The 22,820-nt window shown below is 36.4% G+C and overlaps 1 protein-coding gene across 1 annotated transcript in view; it reads right to left on the bottom strand.

Moving 5' to 3' along the window:
- The window catches only part of RGS22 (regulator of G protein signaling 22), a 173,260-nt gene that overhangs the window by 97,909 nt on the left and 52,531 nt on the right, over nucleotides 1-22,820 (bottom strand). The window contains exons 7-10 of the mRNA XM_074316672.1: nucleotides 19,721-19,850; nucleotides 16,805-17,414; nucleotides 15,108-15,269; nucleotides 4,673-4,847 (exon numbers count right to left, since the gene is read on the bottom strand). Coding sequence (XP_074172773.1) covers nucleotides 4,673-4,847; nucleotides 15,108-15,269; nucleotides 16,805-17,414; nucleotides 19,721-19,850 — 1,077 coding nt within the window. The remainder of the gene's footprint in view (nucleotides 1-4,672; nucleotides 4,848-15,107; nucleotides 15,270-16,804; nucleotides 17,415-19,720; nucleotides 19,851-22,820) is intronic.

The following is a 22,820-nucleotide window of genomic DNA, read 5'->3' as shown; positions in this document are numbered from 1 at the left end:
GTGGACTTTCCTAAATTCTCTCAAATGTTCACAAACCCCAAACAAGTAGTAGATGACCTCAGCATGCCCTGTACCTCTTGCTAAGCAGCCCAAAACCTGGCACCAGTGTCAGCCAGTTCATAGCATAACTACTCCCAGGCTCTTCCAAGCCTACCACAGACAGCTACGAAATGTAGACCACTTTGTAGCTCATACCAGGCCCCAGATTGGACACAGGCAGCAGCTGAACTTGGTATGCACTGGGGCCCCTCCCAAGAGGCCCCAAAACCAACACACCTGGTGTCAGCTTCAGACCACACCAGAGCACCACTTAATTAGCACCACAAATGTCAGACACAAAGATTGGACTGAGCAGGCAGTGAATCTCTCTCCATGGGGTCAGCCCCCACACAACAGCTTGTCTGTGTCAATCAAAGCCAGTTCTTACAGCCAGTCAGAGGGTCAATTCACCCATTTATGTAATCACCCATTTATGTAGTGTAGCAATCAAGGCTACACTACAACAATAAAGCACTCACAACCAACACAAGGGGCACACCTAGAGCATGCAGCCCAGGTGAACAGGGAGACTGCACCACTGGGCCTCAGAGGAACACCTACAACATAAGACTGTGAGACTTAGTAATTCTACCTACTAGATAGAAACAAACACAGGGAGGCAGCCAAAATGAGGAGACAAAGAAACATGTCCCAAATGAAAGAACAGGACAAAACTCCAGAAAAAGAATTAAATAAAATTGTTTATTTAAGAATTCTTTATTTAAATTCTTTATTTCAAAACAAGCAATCTACCAGATGCAGAGTTCAAAATGCTTGTTATAAGGATGCTCAATGAACTTAAGGAAAGAACAGATAATCTCAGTGAGAACTTCAACAAAGAGATACAAAGCATAAAAAGGGAGATAGAAAACATAAAAAAGAACCAGTCAGAAATGAAGACTACAATAATAAAATGAAGAATACATTAGATGGAATCAATAGCAGATTAGATAAAGCAGAGAATCAAATCAGTAAATTGGAAGACAAAGTAGCAGAAAACGCCCAATCAAAACAGCATAAAGAAAATAATTTTTTAAATGAGGATAGTTAAAGGGCCTCTCAGGAAACATCAAGTATAACAACATTCACATCATAACAGTACCAAAAAGAGAAGAGATAGAGCAAGGGATTCAAAACCAATTTGAAAAAATAATGACTGAAAATTTCCCTAACCTGGCGAAGGAAATAGACATATAAGTCCAGAAAGTGCACAGAATCCCAAACAAGATGAATCCAAAGAGGCCCACTCCAAGACACATCATAATTAAAATGCCAAAGTTTAAAGACAAAGAGAGAATCTTAAAAGCAGCAAGAGAAAAGCAGTTAGCTACCTACAAGGGAGCTCCCATAAGACAATCATCTGATTTTTCAACAGTAACTTTGCAGGCTAGAGGATACTGGCACAAAATATTTAAAGCAATGAAAAGTAAGGACCTACAACCAAGATTATTCTACCCAGCAAAGCTATCATTTAGAATAGAAGGTCAGATAAAGAGCTTCCTAGACAAGAACAAACTCAAGGAGTTCATTAACACCAAACCAGTATTACACACAATGTTCAAGGGACTTCTTTAAAAAGAAAAAAAAAAATGAACAAGAAAATATCACAAAGAAAAAAATTCTCACTGATGAAGGGAAACAGAATAAAAGCAGTGGATCAACTAATACTAAAGGTAATACAAAGGTTAAAAGGCAAAAGCAGGAAGAGCATGTGCAATTACAACAGGAAATTAAGAGACAAACACAACACATACACACACAAAAGAAGTAAAAAATAATGACAAAAACATAAATGTGAAGGGGTGAGTAAAAATGGTAGTGATTTTAGAATGTGTTGGAACTTAAGTGACTATCAACTTAAAATAGACTCTATAAACTTAGCTTAGTATATATGAAACACAATGTAAACACCAACCAAAAATCTACAAGAGATATACAAGAAATAAAGAGAAAGGAATCCTAACAAAACAGGACAGAAAGTCATCAACAAACAAGAGAACCAGAGAATAGGAAAGGAACAGAGAAGAACAACAAAAACAATCAGAAAGCAAATAATAAAATGGCAATAACTACATACCTATCAATAATTACTTCAAATGTAAATGGTTTAAATGCTCCAATCTGAAGATGAATGGATAATGTAGAAGTGATGGAGATATACCGGGGTGCCAAAAAAATGTATACACATGACTTGTATTCATCTTTTGCTACTGGTATATATTGAATATTACAATTTGAATACAGTTTTTTCCTTTCTTAAAATGTATATACATTTTTGGCACTCTTTGCATATATGGTGTGAACAAACAATATAGTGAATGTTTAAATTTAAAAAATTATTACAGTAAAACACACATTGCCATTAATCTCCCCATCTGAGCATTGTCATGATGGAAGATGAAACTGTTTGCCCATGTCATGTTAATGGGTTGTTTGTGATCCATGATTTACATCACACTTTAAAACACACCTTCTCTCAACCGTAACTCACACCAGACTCACTGCACTGAACAAGTTGAAACTTGTCACACACTGTTACTAAGGTTCGACACACTGCTTCGCCTATTGAAGATCCCTGCCTTTCCACAGGATGACACTTGGCAGCAGTATTCACTGTATTTTGTGATCACAATGGAAAAGCTCTGTGTCACACATCACTTCTGGTATGGCAATTTCTGTCAAACAAAAGCATTATGATGTGTCCTCGTCCACTTTATTCACTGGATCTAGCATGGTGCAACTTCTGGCTCTTCCCCAAAGTCAAAATGACCATGAAAGGTAAATGTCTTGAGTCAATTCAGGACATCGAGGCAGCCATGACAGTGCAACTAAAGACACTTCAGAAAGTGGCAAGAATGATGGGTTCAAAGTGAGAGGGAGTACTTTGAGGGGGATTAATGGCCAATGTGCCTTTTACTGTAATAAATTTTTTTAAACATGCACTGTATTTGTTGATCGCACCACACACACACACACACACACACACACACACACACACACACTGGAATATTACTAAGCTACAAAAAAGAATGAAATCTTACCATTTATGACAAAATGGACTGAACTTGAGGGTATTATGTTAAGTGAAATAAGTCAGACAGAGAAAGATAAATGCCATACGATTTCACTTTTATGTGGAATCTAAAAAACAAAATAAACGAGCAAACAAAACAGAAACAAACTCATAGATACAGAAAACAAACTGATCATTGCCAGATAGGAGGGAGGTTGGGGGACTGGATGAAAAAGATGAAGAGATTTAAGAAGTACAAATTGGCAGTTATAAAACAGCACAGGAATATACAGCACAGTTTAGGGAATACAGTCAATAATATTGTAATAACTATATGTAGTGTCAGGTGGGTGTGATACTTATCAGGGGGATCACTTCATATGTTATATAAATGTCTAACCACTATGCTGTACACCTGAAACTAATATAATATTGATTGTCAACTGTAATTGAAAAGTTAAGAAAATTTTAAAATAAATAAATAGAAAATAAGCCATCCTGACCATAAAGTAATCTTTTTTAAAGAGGTTGCGTGTGTCTGGCTAATAACAGTGAACATTCTGTTACATGTTTAAAGGCTACTGAGATTAATAATTCTCTTTACTTCTGAAATGCAGGCCTTAGCTACAGTTATTATATCTCTGTGCCAAAGTATGTAGTGCTATTTACTTCTTTCTCTATAAGTTGGTTAACTTTTCTTCTCCTTTTGGACTTTATTTTCCTTATCTTTCTGTACTACTTTATTCTTTCCCAGTGTGAAAGAATGCTCACTACTTCTAATTCTGCTGTCATTACTTTTCATTCATTCATTCAATTTATACTTATTAAGCAACTATTATGTGCCAGGTACTATTCTATGCACTGGGGATAAGTAGTTAACAACAACAACAACAAAAATCCCTTATATTTTGATAGGAGATGAAAGACAATAAACATAAATTATGTGGTCATACTCGTAAGTACAATAAAGCAAAATAAAGCAGAGCAGAGGATTCAGATAGTGATGGAGGATATCCGTGCTATCCTACACAAGTGTGCTTATATAGAAGAGTCAAGGATATCCTCTCTGAATAAGTGACAATTGAGCAGATACCTGAAGTGAGTGAGGACGCAAGTGACGTGGATATGCGGAGGAAGAGTGTGCCAAGTGAAGGGAACAGCAAGTGTAGCACTCATGGGTTTTTGCTTGGTGTATTCAGAGAAAAGCAAAGAGGCAGTCAGACTGGAGTGGAGTAAGTTAGAGAAGCGTGGTAGGAAATGAGGCCAGGAGGTTGACAGGGGTGTGTACAGCTGTGTAAAGACTTTGGATTTTTATTCTGAGAGAGGAGGCCATTAGAGAATTTTAAGCAGGGGAGTGACATGATCCTGTATTTTTAAAGGATCACTTTGGCTGCCTGGTAGAGAATAGATTATAGGTTTTATTTCCTAACTGTTGCAGCATTTACACCAACAATAACAGAGAGAGAGAGAGAGAGAGAGAGAGAGAGAGAGAGAGAGAGAGAGAGAGAGAGAGAGAGAGAGAAACTTATGATGAAACTTAAGTATTAGTGTACAAAACCCAAGCATGGGCATTTTACTATAAACCTGATAAAGAGATCAAAGTACCAATGTACACCCTACCTGCATATCAAGTATCTGTGGAATGCAAGATTTAGGTCTTAATGGCAAGAGGGTTGCCATTTGTGGAAAAGGGTCAACATCCTTCCTTGGTTTCTCTTGACGGAAGTGCCACAATTTCAATTCAGCACTAGCATGTTTTGTTGAGCATGAATGAGTAACACAGAATCTTGGTGCCCTGGTGAGAGGAAAAGAAATGTAAGATTAAACTATACAATAAGCCTCAAAAATCAAGAGCTTAAAAGGTGTGTAACACTTGTGCTCATAATTACCAGTCTTGCAATACCCCTTTTTTGATAATTTCTACTTCTTTTTCTACTGCCTAACTTAAAAATATATATTTTTCCATGATATATCAAGGGCTTGAAATCACATTAACCTATATAAAGAGGCAATATATACTAGGGAAAAACAATTTAAAAGTTACATTCAAATTATTATCTACATGATAAGAAAAAGAACCTATATATTCAATGAAAGAATTTTTAAAATAACTTACAGTTTCTAGTACAATGAATATAAAATGCACCTGTGACCATTTTAAGGCAGTTTAGTATTTACCTATAGTACCAAATAAAAACTGGTGGATGAAGTTAAATTTTAAAATATATAAAAATTTTATTAATGCCTAAGTATACTGCTAAAGTGGATTATGATTCATATGACTTCTTTTCAAGCCTTAAATATGAAGGTAAGAATGAATTTTACAACAATGTATATAAATGAAAGACCAACACTACTGCCAGAAACTTATGGAAAAGAATGTTTGGCACAATATCAAGGCCACACTTAATTGGGTGGATATCCTGGTATTCAGTTTGTGGGACTAACTCTTTGTTGGCTATATGGTTAACTCCAGCTGTCAGGGACTATTGCTAATTGTTTGTTAGGACCAGGTTTTCCCCCTGACGCTGCAACCCAGAGACTAAATCCCACTCCATATTTCAGGTCCTAGTAAAAAGTTGCCTCCCTTTAAAACAGGAAGAAGGTAAATATTTCCCTGATGTGAACCCAGATTGGGTGTAGAAGAGAATCCAAAGTTCATAATTAGTTTAGGACCAGAAAGCAAGCTGCTTAGATCTAGGTCGTCATTCTACACTGTATTTCAGAACCTTTGCTTGCAGACTTGAAAATATTCAAAATTACCTCTTATTTGCTTGTCAACTAGTAAGTGGGCATATATACAAGATCCTTAGCAAATAAATCATACATGTGCTGGTCAGGAAATTCAGGTATCTCAATTTTCTGATTTCCATCATTATAGTATATTCATATGACCCCATAAGTCTCTACTCTCCCTACCATTTTAATCTTACATTATTTCATTCATTGCATTAAGTTTTATATTAGCTACTATGTGAATTTATCAAATATTGTAGAATAAATTTCACAGTCCATCCTAAACTGGTGTTGTATTATTTTTCATGTTTCCGTCATACAAGTTCTCATGAACTCTGATCGTACACACCTTAATTCAAGCTTGGAGAGTAGAAGATATTTGCCATGTAATGCCTTCAAAAGAACTATATCCAATGTGTGTGTGAGTGTGTGTGTGTGTGTGTGTGTGTGTGTGTCTCCCAATAGAAAAATGGGCAAAGAAAATAAACAGGCAATTCATAAAAATTTATATCCAAACGACCAATAAATATTGAAAAGGTTATCAACTTCACTAGTAATCAGGGAAATGCAAGTTAAAACCACAAGACATCAATGACACACCAGACACATAGTAAAAAATATTAAATCCTACCGTGGATTTGTAGCAATGAGTACTCTCATATTCTGTTGGTTGGAGCATAAGTTGGTAAAACTACTTTGGGTAAATGGATATGTGTACAAGAATTATGCATTACAGCATTGCTTGTAGTTGTGAAAAGTAGGGAACAACCCAACTGTTATAAAACAGCAAATAAATTATGGTATATTCATGCAGTGGAGCACCATATCCAGCAATGAAAATTAATAAAACTCTTAAATGCAATTATAGATGAATCTCACAGATAGAATGTTGATAGAAGACACAAAAGAATGCATACAACATGATTCCTTTTATGTAAAGTTGTGTAACAGGCAGATAAAAATATGTCTAGTGATTGATTTGCATACATGGTTGGTAAAACTATAAAGAAAAGCAAGATGATAATCACAAAAGTGAGGATAGTGGTTACCTCTGAGGGACAGAGAGGATATTGTGATCAGGAAGAGACCTTAACGGGTCTTGGCAATATTCTATTTCTCAGCTCATGTGGTGGTTGTAGAAGTGTTCGCTTTATAATATTCATTTATCTGTTTATATCTTAGTTTGACATTTAAAGAACACACAGAATTTAGCTAGATTAGAAAAAAGGTAAGAAAGAATTCTGGGAAAATGGCAATGATAGCAATATTGTTTTTCTTTTATTTTTCCCCTCTAATTTCACAGTTTATTCATTCCATGAAAATATATTGAATTATTACCAGGTGCCTGGCATTGCTGGGGAAGATGGAGTACAGGAAGAAAACTTCCAGGCTCTCATAATCATCAAAAGAACCAGAAATGAGAGGTCACTGTCTCCCACACTGCTACTCTCACTTGAAGCACTGTAAATGCACACACCACAATTCTCTAAGATAAATATTTAAATAAAATATGTTCTCTTATCTTTTTTTAACTTGAAATTTTATTTCATTATCTTTTTTATTAATAGTTTCAGGTGTATAAAACAACATAATAATTAGACATTTACAGACCTCACAAAGTGATAACTCCAGCAAGTCGATGACCCATCTGACACTGCACATAACTATTACAATACCATTCCCTACATTCCCTATGCTGTACTTTACATCCCGTAAATATATATATTTACGGGATGTAAAATATATATATATATATATATATATATATATATATATATATATATATATATATATATATTATAGTTGACATTCAAGAGTATTCTATACTAGTTCCAGGTGTACTACAGTGCAGTGGCCAGGCATTTAATAATTCATGAAGTGATCCCACCCATAAGTAAAGCCCCAACTGACACCACACAGTTTTTACATCATTGGCTATATTCCCCATACTGTGTTTCACATCCCCGTGACTATTTTGTGACTACTAATTTGTACTTCCTAATCCCTTCACCTTTCTCACCCATCCCCCCACCCCCCCTTCCATCTAGCAACCATCAGTTTATTTTCTGTATCTATGAGTCTGTTTCTCTATTGTTTCTTCATTTATTCTATTCTTTAGATTTCACATATAAGTGAGATCAGATGGTATTTGTCTTTCTCAGTCTGACTTATTTCACTTAGTATAATATCCTCTAGGTGCATCTATGTTGTTACAAATGGTAATATTTCATTCTTTTTTATGGCACAGTATTACTCCATCGTATACATGTACCACAATTTCTTTATCCAATCATCTATTGATGGGCACTTCTGTTGTTTCCATATCTTGGCTGTTGTGAATAGTGATACAGTAAAAATAAGGGTACATAAATTTTTTTGAATTAGTGTTTTGGATTTCTTTGGATAAATACCCAGGAGTGAAATTGCTGGGTCATAAGGTAGTTCTATTTTTCATTTTTTGAAGAACCTCCATACTGTTTTCTTATCCACTCAGCTACCCCATGTCTTTTGATTGGAGCATTTAATCCATTTACATTTAAAGTGATTATTGATAGGTACATAGTTACTGTCATTTTATTAGTCATATTTTTTATCTTTGTTTGTTTTCTCCTTTCTGCTGCTTAAGGAAGTCCTTTTAACTTTTCTTGTAATGCTGGCTTAGTGGTAATGAATTCCTTTAGCTTTTCCTTGTATGGGAAGCTCTCCTACAATTTGAAATGACAGCCTTGCTGAGTAGAGTAGTCTTGGTTGAAGGCCCTTGTTTTTCATTGCTTTATTTCCTGCCAAACCCTTCTGGCCTGCAAACTTTCCATTGATAAATCAGCTTATAGTCTCCTGGGAGCTCCCTTGTAAGTAACTGGTTCTCTTTCTCTAGCTGCTTTTAGGGTTCTCTTTTTGTCTTTAACCTTGTCATTCTAATTATGATGTATCTTGGTGTGGGCCTCTTTGGATTCATCTTGTTTGAGATTCTCTGCACTTTCTGGACTTATATGTCTATTTCCTTCTCCAGGTTAGGGAGCTTTTCAGTCATTATTTCCTCAAACAGGTTTTCAATCCCATGCTCCCTCTCTTCTTCTGGTACTTCTATGATGCAAATGTTGTTACTCTTGATTTTGTCCCACAGGTCCCTTAAACTACCTTCATTTTTGTTTTGTTTATTCCTTTTTCTTTTTAGTTATTACAATTGGGTGTATTCTTCTACCTTGTCTTCTAAATTGCTGATTCTATCCTGTACTTCATCTAATCCACTGTGATTCCTTGTAGAGTATTCTTCATTTCAATTATTGTATTCTTGATTTCTGACTGGTTCTTTTTCACAGTTTCTATGTCCTTCTTTAGGCTTACTATCTCTTTCTTGTAATTCACATTAAGTTCCATAAACATTCTTATAGCAAGTGTTTTAAACTCTGTCTCTGGTAAGTTGGTTGCCTCCATTTCATTCAGTTTTGTTTCTGGAGGTTTCTCCTATTCTTTTATTTGGGACATGTTTCTTTGTTTCCTCATTCTGGCTTCCCCTCTGTGTTTGCTTCTATGTATTAGGTAGATCTCCTATGACTCTCAGTCTTAGCCAGGTAGTATGCGTTCTGTGTGGTCCAATGGTGCAGTTTCCTGATCTTCTATTTGTGAGTTCCAGGAGTGTCCCTTGTGTGTGTTCTCCTGTTGTGCTTGAAACTTGATTGTTTCTGGTGCATCAGTGGGTGGGACTGACTCCCAGGATGACTGACTGTGAGAATCGGATGTCCATAGTGTATGAGCTGCTGTGTGTGGGGTGATCCCTCGGAGGGGGATTTGTCCCTGAAGGTGCTTGTGCCTGTTGAGACCATCCTTTGGGTGTGCCACCTGTGGGCTAACCAGGTAGTGCTCTGTTTGGTCTGAAATGGGCCTCTGAGTGTGTTGTTTCTGGTGTCTTTTGGGAGGGGCTCCATTCAGGCCAATTTCAGCATTGCCTGTTACCAGCCCAGGGCTACCTGGTAGGAGCTATAGAGGTCTTTGTGGTTTGTTGCCACCTGTGCTGGACCTGGAGGCATGTTGGGGTGGCCGCACCATGAACTGGGGCTGGCTGCCACCAATAATGGGCCTGGAGCAGCTTAGCAAAAGTCCCAGGGCCCCCTCAGCCTGTTGCCACCTGCCAGCGGCCAGTAAAGATTGGCCATTGAAAGAGCTTCTTAGATGCTTGGGCTGGGCTGGTTGAGCTGATGTTGAGAATGCCTCTGGTGATGCAGCACTGGGTGGGTGGGGCAGAGTCCCACGAGGAGTGGCTGGTGTTCTTTACAAAGTTAATGCAGATTCAGTTCTTGTGCCAGTGCCTGGCCTGTGACCAGTTCACAAAGCTCCCTGAGAACACCACAGCTACAACTTGCCTAGGATACGCAGATCCCGGAGAGCTGCCCAAGTGAGGCTACAGTGCAAATTGTGGCTCATTTTGCTGGGCCACTGCAGGACTGTCTGTTGCTTTAAAAGGTTTCTACTATTTGTGGGGCGGGGCTGGCACCCAGGAGCTGAGAGTGACACAGGTGATACAGTACTAGCTGTACAGGGCAGGGACTTAGGGTGTCACCAAGGTGGTGAACATGTGAGGATTTTAGCAGACAAATGCAGTCTAAGATTTGGCCCTTTGGGGGAGCATTCAACATAGAAAATACAGCGCCTTCCTGTAGGCAACACATGAGGCAGGCTTCACACTGGGGCAATGGCTGCTGTCCCCCCAGCCCTTGCTCCAAATTCACACAACTTAGTCTTTCCCAGTATGTCTGTGGCACCTCTCAAGTTGCCACCCCTCCACTGGAGACCAGGTGAGTGTTTGCAAGCAAGTGAGTCTGTGTGCAGGCCCTTCAAGAGGGCATCTGGGTTCCCAGCCACCTTCTGTCTCACTGAAATGGACAGAGTCCTCACTGATTTTCACTGCCAGGTATTGTGGGAACTCCTCTTCCCAACACAGGACCCCTGGGCTAGGGAGCCTGGTGTGGGGCTGGGATCCCTCCCTGTTCCAGGGGACCTCCACCACCAAGGTGTCCCTTCTGGTATTCAACCACTATCTATGGGTTTGGGGACAGCCCATTTCATGTCTCTGCCTCTCCTACCTGTCTTGATGTGGTAGTCTTTATATCCTTAGTTATAGGGGTTCTGTTCAGCTAGTCTTCAAATGATTCTTGAGGGTGACAGTTCTATAATTTACTTGTAATTTTGGTGTGATCCTGGGAGGCAGTAGGCATAATGTTCACCTAATCTGCCATCTTGGACCTTCTCGAGCAATATTGCTTTTCTACCTTTCAGAATCCCTCCATAAAAACAGACGGGGCAATTAGGTAGCAAAACCAAACACTCATGGACAACGTTTACAACAAAAATGTTAATGTGACAAGGTATCCCCTAACACCTAAATATAAGCAGGTGAGTAGAGCCATAAGCATAAGCCTGCATGGTATTGGTGTGCAGGTGAGAGGAGGAAGAAGGAAGGTTCTGATGGACCTGAAAATGGAAGAGTAGTAAAATAGCAAAAAAAGCATAACAGGCCAATTTGAGATTAACAGCTGAGACTGAAGGGGCTTTTTCCCTCTCCAATACTGAGTTAGTACACACAAAATTTAATCAGAGTTCTATTACCAATAATAAACAACTTGAAAGCTAAATTTAAAAAAAATATGTATGAAGTATGATACATGCAACTATTTAGATACATTATTGTTCAATAGCATTATGCTGACCAACAGGTCAGTTTCAAAAGGTCACATACTGTATGATTTCATTTATATGGCTCACAAAGATGAAAGTATAGTGACAAAAACTAATCAGTAATTAGGGGTTAGGAGTAAAGGAAGAACGATTTTTGGGGTGATATAATTGTTTGTATATTGATTGTCATAGTACTTGTATGAATTTATACAATTTGATTCTACTGTATGTTAATGTAAAACATAGAAAATAAGGAAAGAGATAGGATAGCCTTCTCAATAAATGAAGATAAGCAACTGCATATCCATAAGCGCACGTACACACACATACGAACACACACACACATGCACAAAACAACAAAAAACCCAAAACATCTAAACCTCATACAAGAATTAACTCTAAATGGACCATGGACTTAAATGTAAAACATAAAAATTAAAAGACTTTTAGAAAAAACATAGGAGAAAATCTTCAGGATCTAGAATAAGCAAAGAGTTGACATTGAAGGCTAAATCCATAAAAGGAGGAGTTGAAAATTTTAAAATTTTGCTCTATGAAAGACCTCACCACCTTTTTAAAAAATCTTTCAGCTATAGTTATTGTTCTTAAAAGTAGGTGCAGGCAACAAAATTTGATGTAGGAAGGTTTGCATTAGTTGACTAAATTTGGCTCAAGAGCTATTTCCCCGACCCTAATAGAATGTTTGGAGTAAAACTGATCTGGAACCCTTCATTTAGAGACAGTCTCCTAGTACACTGCCCTCCCAAGGAAAATACCACATGTGATTAACTTCAGAATTTCTATTGTAAATTCTTTTTGTTCTTGTCTTCATGACCTTCCATTGTTTGGTTTGTCCTGTTTCTTTGTTGTTGTTTTTTTTTTTTTTTCAGTGAATTACAGTCTTCATAATTGAGTATGGTAACATGAGTTTGTGAATGTTGCATTTTCCATTTGCACCTCCAATTCCTGTTCATCACCACATGGTTTACTCTGTTCTCATCTATATTTGTAACTCTCTTCCACCTTAATGAGAATTTTGGTTCTCATTATCTACAATACCTATTTACTTAATCTAGATTACTGGTTTATTATTAAAGGATATAACTCAGGATCAGCCAGATGGAAGAGATGCAGAGGGCAAGATATGGGGAATGTGCATAGAGCTTCCATGCTTTCTGAGCATGCAACTCTCTCTGAATCTCCATGTGTTCTCTACCTGGAAGATCTAAAAGTCCCTTTAAGAAGTCTTTGGAAAACTTGTCTTTGAAAAGATAAGCTAAGACTGGAAGAAGATATTTGCAAACTACATATCTGACTAAGGACTAGTATCTAGAAAATAAAAATAACTCTAAAACTCAACAAGAAAACAATCCGATTAGAAAATGGACAAAAGGTATGAATAGATACACGTATTTCACTGAAGAAGATATGCAAATGTAAAATAAGCACATGAAAATATGTTCAGCACCATTAACCATTGGAGAATTGCAAAGTAAAACCACAATGAGATATCACTACACACCTATTAGAATGGCTAAAATAGAAAATTGTGACATCAAACAATGGCAAGGATGCAGAAAAACTGGATCATTCATACATTGCAAGTGGGAATGTAAAATGTTACATCAACTCTGAAAAATAGTTTGGCAGTTTCTTTTAAAACTAAAATAGACTTACTATATGACCCACTAATCTCACTCTTGGACACTTGAACACATCCCAGAGAAATGAAGACTTATGCTCATGCAGAAATGTGTACATGAACATTCGTAGCAGTTTTGTTAATAACAGCAAAAGACTGGAAACAACCCTAATGCTCTCTGATGAGTGAATGGATGTGTAATATCCATACAATAGAATACTACTCAACAATGAAAAAGAACTACTGATACAAACAACTTGGATGAATCTCAAGGGAATTATACTGAATGAAAAAAAGATAATCCACAAAAAATAATATATTGTGTTATTTCATTTATATAATTGATTAATGGTTTCTAGAGATGGGGGAAGATGAGGAGGGAGGGAGGTGTGTGTGGTTATAAGATGGCAGTACAAAGGATGCTTGTTGCAATGTAACTATTCTGTATGTTGACTGTAGTGGCAAATTCACGAATCTCTAATATGATAAAGTTGCATAGAACTAACTATATACACACACCAATAAATGCATAAAACTCATAAAATATGAAAAACATTTTTTATTTTTTTATCAATGTCAATTTCATCATTGTGACATTTTATTGCAGTTATGCAAGATGTTAGTTACCATTAGAGGAAACTGGATGGAAGGTACACAGAATCTCTCTATATTATTTCTTATAACTGAATATGATCAACAATTATTTCCAAATAAAAAGTTAAATTTAAAAAAGTAACCATGTGATTTCACTGATATGTGGTATATAAACCAAAAGCAACAAAAGAACAAGACAAACAAATGAGAAACAGAAACTCATAGACACAGACAATGGTTTGGTGGTTGCCAGAGGGTAAGGGGGGTGCGGGGTGGGGGGTGGGAGATGAGGGTAAGGGGGATCGAATATATGGTGATGGAAGGAGAACTGACTCTGGGTGATGAACACACAATGGGATTTATAGATGATGTAATACAGAATTGTACACCCGAAATCTATGTAATTTTACTAACATTGTCACCCCAATCAATTTAATAAAAAAATAAAAATAAAAATAAAAATAAATAAAAAAGTAAAGTTTCTACTGTATTAGTAATGTTTTATTAAGTTGGGTGGTTGTATATAGAGAAGACCACTATGGTATAATTTATACCTTTCTGTATCTTAAATATGCTTTTTTTTTAAAGACATAGACAAAAACAACATTTTATCTATGGAATAGTACAAAGCATATAACTAATCTGGAATACATAGATGGGAGATGATGACAGAGAAGTGGGCAAGCGACAAATCATGATGACCTTACTTGCTAACTTAAGGAATCTGAACTTTACAATGCAAGCTTTGGGGTTACTAGTGAAAGATTTAAAGCAGAGAAGTGACATAATCAGATCCATCACAGCCACAATGAACAGTTGACTGATCCTCAAGTGGCATACACTTTCTACACTGTGTCCACTCTCTTTTCCTTGCTTAGAGTCTCTCAAGTCCTAGTTGAAACACTACCTCTTCTCTGTATCCTGAATGTTCACTTTTTTGTTATACTTATTTCACATGTATGTTCTTCCCACTAGACTATAACCACTAGTCTTAACCATGTATTACCCTTGTATCCTTAGCACTTGGCCTATGTTAAGTGCTCAAAAAATGTTTATTGAAGTAATCAATCTGTAGTTCTAGCTACATGTACACACGTATACACACACACACACACACACACACACACACACAGCAATGTAATGAGATGCCAACCATAAAAGGTCAGGTGTAGAAGGGTATGCTCATCAAGTTAACATGGAGCTTAAGTACTGTCCAGCCTTATTATAGATTTAATGGCCCCAAACATCCAAATTATCTAATGGAGAAGTATTTTAAGGAAGGCCAAAGATATAATAATCTTCTCATTTTAAATTTCCACAAGATATATATCCATAATACAAAAAAAAGTATAACTTGTAACTAGCTTAGGAAAAGTGAAAGCAAGTAACTTTGATTCATATTTTTCTTACCAATATAGAAGTAAGGGTTTTACAACCTCAGTCTGAATATTTTTTAAGTGTTCTTTATTCCACTGAGATCCATCTAGCAGTTTAAATTTTGTTAAGATTTCTGCAGAAAGATAGCAATCTCCACTGCTCACTAGGTAGCATTTTTTCATCTTCTCAAGATGTCTGCAATAAAATACATACACACATATACATACATTGATACAATATTCAACTAGCCAAATGTTTTCACTTCTAAAATGTTTGAGACAAGTAATGAACTATCTCAAAACCAACACTGTGTTACAGGTGTGACAATGTGAAGATGAAAGTATTTCTCATTGTTATGGGAATGGGAAGAGTATTTCTGGTAGGTTGAACAATGGCCTTGCAAACATGTCTCTGTCATAATCCCCAGGGCCTATAAATGCTCCCTTACCTAAGAAGAGATTCTGCAGATGTAATTAAGATTTCGAGGTTATCTGGAATTATCTAGGTAGGCCTAATGTAACCACAAGGGTCCTTCTAAGAGGGAGGCAAAAGAATCAGAGTCATAGAAGAAATAGGTGAGGATAGAAGCAGAGGTCAGAAAAAAGAGAAGATGGTATCCTGTTGGCTTTGAAGATGGAGGAAGGGGCCAAGTACCAAGGAAAGTAGGTGGCTTTCAGAAGCTGGAAAAAGCAAGGAATGAATTCTCCCCTAGGGCCCCCAGAAAGAATGCCGCCCTGTATATCTATTTCAGACTTCTAACCACCTAAATGTAAAATAAATTTGTGTTGCTTTAAGTCACAAAATTTGTAGTAATTTGTTATAGCAACAATAGGAACTAATACGATATTGATCCTGAAGAACCTATGTAGGCTGCTTGCATATAATTTCCCTGATACATCTCAAAAAGTAGTAGTGGCCTTCCACCCCAGGATCAATCAGGTCATGCTTCATAACCACATGGTAACCCCTGCGGTTATAACTATGTACAACAGTGAGCTCTATGATCGGAATGCCACTGAAATAATTGGAATAACCCAGTCACTAGTACATATTCAGTCAAACCCTTAGTGGGAATTGCAATCTACTGTAGTTGATCTGCTTCAGAGCAGATCAGAACAGACAATAAGGACTTTCTTAAAGCAGAGTCCTCCTGGGTTCTTAAGACTCATAGTAATCTAAAACATATGGAGCAATGAAACAAAGACCTGCACCCCATCCAAAAAGCTGTCTAGAGGATATCCAGTATGATATCTAGCAGATATCTCATTCAGATATAAATGTCTAAGTGATCCAAATAAGATCATGGAATTTGTTAATCAAGCAGGCTGCTAGGAACAGCCGGCCCTTACACTGTCACAAGGTATCTTTTATATAAGGTATCTTATGGCAGTGTGGTATATAACTGATCATTTTTATTCTATAAAAATATATCACTGCGATATTATAAAAATAAAATAGAATGATCAATTTGAAAGCAGGTTTATAATCTATAGGAAGAAACTTATGTAAACTCAGATAATTGCTACTGTTAGTATTTGAGAGCTATGAAATCATAGAAGTAGTGAAATCAATATTATTATAATAAAATAATTTGTATTATTATTCATTCCTCTGAAAGTATAAATTACAGTTTTATATTTATTTCAGGCTTCCTATCTGTGTTTAAATGATCCAAATTAATATTCTATAATTTGTTTTTAAAACTACTGAAAAATGAAAAATAGAAATACCTTTGATATCGTCCAGCGTCCTTAAGAACTTTTAACCTCTCAATATCCATCCATAGCCACCAATATCTCTCCCCTAATGTACCTTTTATAAATTTCTTAAATCTTTCGAACTCCTTTCTATTGCCAATGTCATAAGTTTTGTGAGAAATACACCAATCAGCTCTGCTTTCTGATCCAATGCTCTCACTCTTTGAAGTTGCTTCTTCTATCATCTCGTCTGCCTTTTCCTTTGTGAGTTGAACTGATTCACTTAACAAAACATTCTTGCCAGGAATAAACTGAAAACAGTCATCAAATACCACTTCTGTTACATTTTTGAAATTGATATAACCTAGGCATTCTCTAAATGGGTCTCCAAGAATTTGATGAATTGCTGCTCTCAAAATAAAGGTTATATAAGATCTTAAAAATTCTTCACATGATGAGAAATGCAATGTCAGGTTCTCATCAACATCCTGTTGCTTTTCAAGGTATATTCTCAGAAGAGCTTGAGAAGGAGTGTCTTGTAGAGATACAGACCCATCTTCTTCAAATTCAGAAAGTAATCTAGTGGTTTTAGATGGGTCCTTTCTTGTCCTGGGATGAACTCCATCATCAAAGATAAAACTCTCTGTATTAAATCATAAAAGGTTATTAGATCTGATACAAATACAAAAGATATTTTTTTATTAACAAGATGTTATATAGCCAGGATAGCAAAGGGTTTATCACAAGTAGTGACTGCACAGACCAGTGTCTTAAACAGGAGTCCAAAGCAAAAAAACTACCAACAGGGACTAGTCATGTCTTCCCTGGACAAGGAAGGGGATAATAGTGGCAGATGAACTATATATTTGACCTCCCTAATACAGAAGATCTTCAAAAAGATATCATGTAACATTTTTAAAGTGTAGGCTGATATAGAATGTCACTATATAAAGAAAAAATCTATTTAAGAATTAGATTATGTGCATTAAATGACTGTATAGGCATACCTCGTTTTATTGTGCTTTGCCTTATTGCACTTCACAGACACTGTGTTTTTTACAAATTGAAGGTTTGTGGCAACTCTGAGTGGTACAAGTCTATTGGCACAATTTTTCCAACAGCATTTGCTCACTTCATGTCTCTGTGTCACATTTTGATTATTCTCATGATATTTCAAACTTTTTCATTATTATTATACTTATTACAATGACCTGTGATCAGCGATTTTTGATGTTACTAGGGCAAGACCCTCTACCAGCAAAAAGATTGCCACTTGCTGAGTGTCAAATGATGGTTAGCATTTTTTTAGCAATAAAGTATTTTTAAGTTAAGCTATATACATTTTTTAGGCATAATGCTATTGTACATTTAATAGACTACAGTATAGTGTAAACATAAATTTTACATGCACCAGGAAACCCAAAAATTTGTGCGACTCATTTTATTGCAATATTTGCTTTATTGCAGTGGCCCAGAATCAAATCCACAATATCTCTGAGGTATGCCTGTCTGTGCTTTAATATTTCATGTTATATGATAAAGTAAAGTAGCTACCATAGATGATGAGGCCATAAATGAAGAGATCAGAATTGGAGTTACATTAGCAATTTTTTAAAAAATTCACTACTTTATCAGAAAGATTCAATTACTATCATACTTACAACCTATCATTAAAATTACAAAATAGCATAAGGTAGTTATGAAAGCTTATAAATACAAATGGATTATTTTTACACCTTTTCTAAAGATATCATCTTTAGCTCCTATTTTCTCTTTCTTTCAGAAATCAGTGAATTATCTGAAGTCAGTGCTTTCACATGCAAATCTACCCCGTGAAATGCCATGGATCAGGAAAACTCTGTTGTTATCTGTGTCCCATCCTCAATGACAATTTTCTCAGTAATAGATTTCAAATCTCAATGAACTGAAAATGTTCCATTACAATTTCTATTGAAAATAAATATATCAAATTTCCCCAATGATGAGAGATTAGACTTTTGCAAACCCATGAAAAGATACTAGGTATATACACTCAATCCCACAGAATTGGACATAGAAAGCAAGGCTGGCACTTCTGCTCACCGCTTCCTGCTACCCTTTTTCTTCCTGTTTCCTAGCTTCACTATCTCTACTCTACAATTTTCTACTTTACTATTTTGGGGAAACTGCAAGGAACCTATAAATTCAGCTATTTTCAACTAGGGAGTTATTTTCCTCTTCACTGAGATTTACGTTCAATTCTAGAGAATCCAGATTTATCATTCCAAGAGGGTGCTTATACTTTTCAAAAGAATTAGGTAAGAACTATTAGTGAATTGCTTAAGTCCCTCTCTTGAATCACATTGCTAGATTTTTTTCTTTCAGTAATAGCATATGCTAATGACTCCCATTTCTAGAAGGTTCCTTCTATTTTTATGAAAAGTTTATATCATCCACAAAAGTTCCCCACAGTAGAAATGTATCTGCTTTTCAAAGTGAAAAATAATGTGAACTTAAAAACTCAAGTTCCATGAATGACTATTTACTTTTAAGAGAATATAAAGGTTGCGCCCATTTTATTTCAAAGGCTTAATAATAAGAATCTGTAAACTCTGATAGGAAATAAGACAGACATTTATTGACTGCCTGTTAGGTAACAAGCACTAGGCCAGCCATTTTCTATACATTTAGCATGTACCATTCTAAATTTACAGATAAGAAAAGCAAGGCTCCCAGAAGTGAAATAACTTATAAAAGTCACACAGCTATTAAATATCAGAGTTGAGTTCTAAACATCCTCCTCTTTTCACTATACCAAGTTGCCTCTTGAAAAATAGTAGAAGGTGGAGTTGGGGAATGGTGGGAAAGAATTTTTTCTTCCCAACCACTAAGTGTTGTACTGCAAAATTAGAACAACAACAGAAAACTTAATAAGGTGTTTTGGAGTCATTCTTGTCCTTTTCTGCTTACCAGAAACAGATGAAATAACTGGTGATTCAGTTTTGCTGTGGAGTACACAAGACGGTAATGAAAACGTTGATACTGTTTGCTGACTTTGTTTTGCTAATGCAAACCAATCTTTTGCTTGAGTATAGGAGGCCTAGGAAGAAAGAGCACATTTGTTTAACATAAGGTTAGCAGTATTCTTCAAATCACAAACCTGGACAAATCATTATAATATTATTCAGTTTGCATAGTACAATATGTAAGGGGAAAATTACGCCATTAAATAAAAGAAGTTTGTATGCAGAATAATTCATTAGCTAAGAAAATAGTGAGAAGGAAATTTCATTCAGATAATTTTAATATTAGATGACAATAGGGAAAAAATGAGCCCAATACACATCAAATTCTTCACCACTCTTCCACCAAAGGCATGCAACCTTACTTCCTGGATTCACTACAAATTCGTGCCATCTAACTTCAACTTGGCCATCACCATGTCTCATCAGTCCTTGGATGCATCTTGGATGCCAGCTGCTCCCATTTACAACCTTCCCAATAATTTCATGCCCCTAATTCTGTATGACCTGGCTCAGAGTTTTTAACAACTTCTCCCTAATATGACAAAGATTTACTCTCAGTAGCACAGGAAACCTCTCTAATTGCATCTGCCACTTTGCCTTAGATTCAGTCCTCACAACTTTGTTTGGGTTGGATGCTTCCTGAAGACTGACTCCTGACCCCACCTGCCCTGGGATGCAGCCTTCAATTTGCCCTTTGGTTTGTGCATCTTTGAGCCAGTTGACCCAATTCCCAAGCTGAACCTCAGCGTCTAGAACCCAGTCCTCAGAAGCTCCTTATCTCAGCCTTCTGGGAAAAATTCCCCTGCCTGCCTCTCTTAGTAATGTCCTCATCTATTTTTCTAAGAGAACGCAGGTTTGTTCAACAGAAGCAGAGAAGGGAGTTTCCAGCATTACTCTCATTTCTCTGATTTAGCTGGTTGGTCCTTAGCCTAATAAATACCCAAGAAGAGGCAGGGCTCAAATGGAATAGCTACTGTTCCCTGACTATTAGCAGAATCAGCAGGGCAACTCAAGGCCACACAATGAGACCAAAAGCAAGAGAAATGAAAGGTGCCATCTGTGTAGTCATTGCTCTTCTTACAGGTAAGGTTTTCAGGGTGTATAAAAGGTTTTGCCACCCTAAACTATGTCTTTGGAAATATTGATTTTAAGCTAGTTATTAAGAAACAAAAAGACCAGAAAGAACCTTTGATCCACCCCCTTACCTGCCTAAAGGAATTCGGATAGAAAAACCTGCTTAAAGAAAGGGAGCATCACCTTAGCATCATAGTGTGAACTACATGTGGCAGACAGGGAAGAGTCCAGGAAAGCCTGTTTGTTGAGCTTCCTCTGTGTTCCATTGTTTCTGGGTGGCCCAGCAAGAATTTATCACGTTTTCTCTTTCTTAGCTACCTGTAAGTTGGCTACTTTCCCTTTGAAATCCCAAGCCCCTGTCCCCCTTCTCCTTAGTCCAGAATAGCATATAAACCTAAATGGCCCAATGTGTCATCAAATGTCATATTCTTAGGGCACCCGCACATGTATATTGTAATAAGTTTTGGACATTTTCTCCTCTTACTCTGTCTCATGTTAATTTGATTATTAGCCCAGCCAGAAGAACTTAGAAAAGTGGGAGGAAAATTATTTTTCCCACTTTGAAAGTCTCTAATTTCCTTTCATTCCCTCTTTTCCTTCCTTTGAAACCAAGTTATTTATTAAATATATGTTCATTCAACATATACTTATTGAGTGATTTCTCTATTCCAAGCAGTATCCTAAGCATTGAGAGGAGACCAAAATAATGACAGAAGTTTCAAGGAATTGACAGAGACCCATATACAGAACTCCTTGTTGTTTTAACTGCACAAAAAAAGATGAGAGAGAATAGAAGACAGGGGAGAAAGAAGTAGTCAGTCAGACATAAAAGCAGTTAACTATTATACTTTATACTCTTAAGAGATAGGTCAATTGCTCATGTTTGGATGATACCACTAAGACTCAAAGAAATATTACCAATTATCATAAGGATTAATCTCTACCTATAGTCATGGTTTAAATGATTTAAGGGCCCAACAACTTTGAATCTTTAAAGTTTAAAAGCTATTTAAAAATTACTATATAGTTTAAATATTAATCAAGTGGACAGAAATGAGTTTTTATCACAGAAAAGAGCAAACGCAAACTAGCTTGGATTTTACTCTCTTACAGTTGATTAAATTTACATGTCAGGAGTCAGAACTTATTCCCCTAGATGGATTCTTCCCTTTGCCTGATGGAGCTTTACTATAGGTACATATTTTGACATTCATGACAGTTCTGTAATATATAAGTTAAGAGAAAAAAATAAATACTTAAAAATAACTATAAGAGAGAAGGAAACTGTGCTTTTGGTACTTCCCTAAGCACTAGTTGGTGGAAATATTGGAACTGGCATGATTTTAAACATTTTAAACAAATAGCAGTGATAAAAATGCCAAACTACAAAATTAAATAGAAGCTACACACGAAAACAAATAATCAGTAAGACAGGATAAGTCTATCCATTCCAACATAGATGGCAAATAATTTCCTCTTGCATGACATCTTTGATCAATTCAAAGTGCCTGCCTAAAGTACTGTGTTGAAAAGAATTTGGAGCCACATCCTAGCTCAGTAGGAAAATTGCCATGATTGATTAGCAATGTCTGCCATGAATAGAAACCAGGAGAATATCAACACATGGGCCTTATACCTATTTGACATTCCTTGTTTTGTACAGAATTGTGTATTGGAAGTATGATCCCAGAGAGAAGGACCTGGTAATAAGAAGCCAAAGGTCAAACAACAGTTTTCATATACCATGACTCTCCAAAAGGACATTTGATTCTAGGTTAGCTCTCACACAACCTAACATTTATCCAATCAAGGAGGACAAATTTATCTAATAATAGTTAAATAGTAATGCATTTTATTACTGAGAAATAATCTTGACATAAGGAGGAGAAGACCCAATTTATCATCTTTTTGTACAACAGTTATAGAATCCAAATAATAAAAATTTGGAATGAACAATGAAACCATGGACA

Source organism: Rhinolophus sinicus, linkage group LG12, assembly GCF_036562045.2.
Source record: "Rhinolophus sinicus isolate RSC01 linkage group LG12, ASM3656204v1, whole genome shotgun sequence".
NCBI lineage: Eukaryota > Metazoa > Chordata > Mammalia > Chiroptera > Rhinolophidae > Rhinolophus > Rhinolophus sinicus.
Note: the sequence above shows the minus strand (reverse complement) of the source record. Positions and strands in the feature narration are given on the sequence as shown.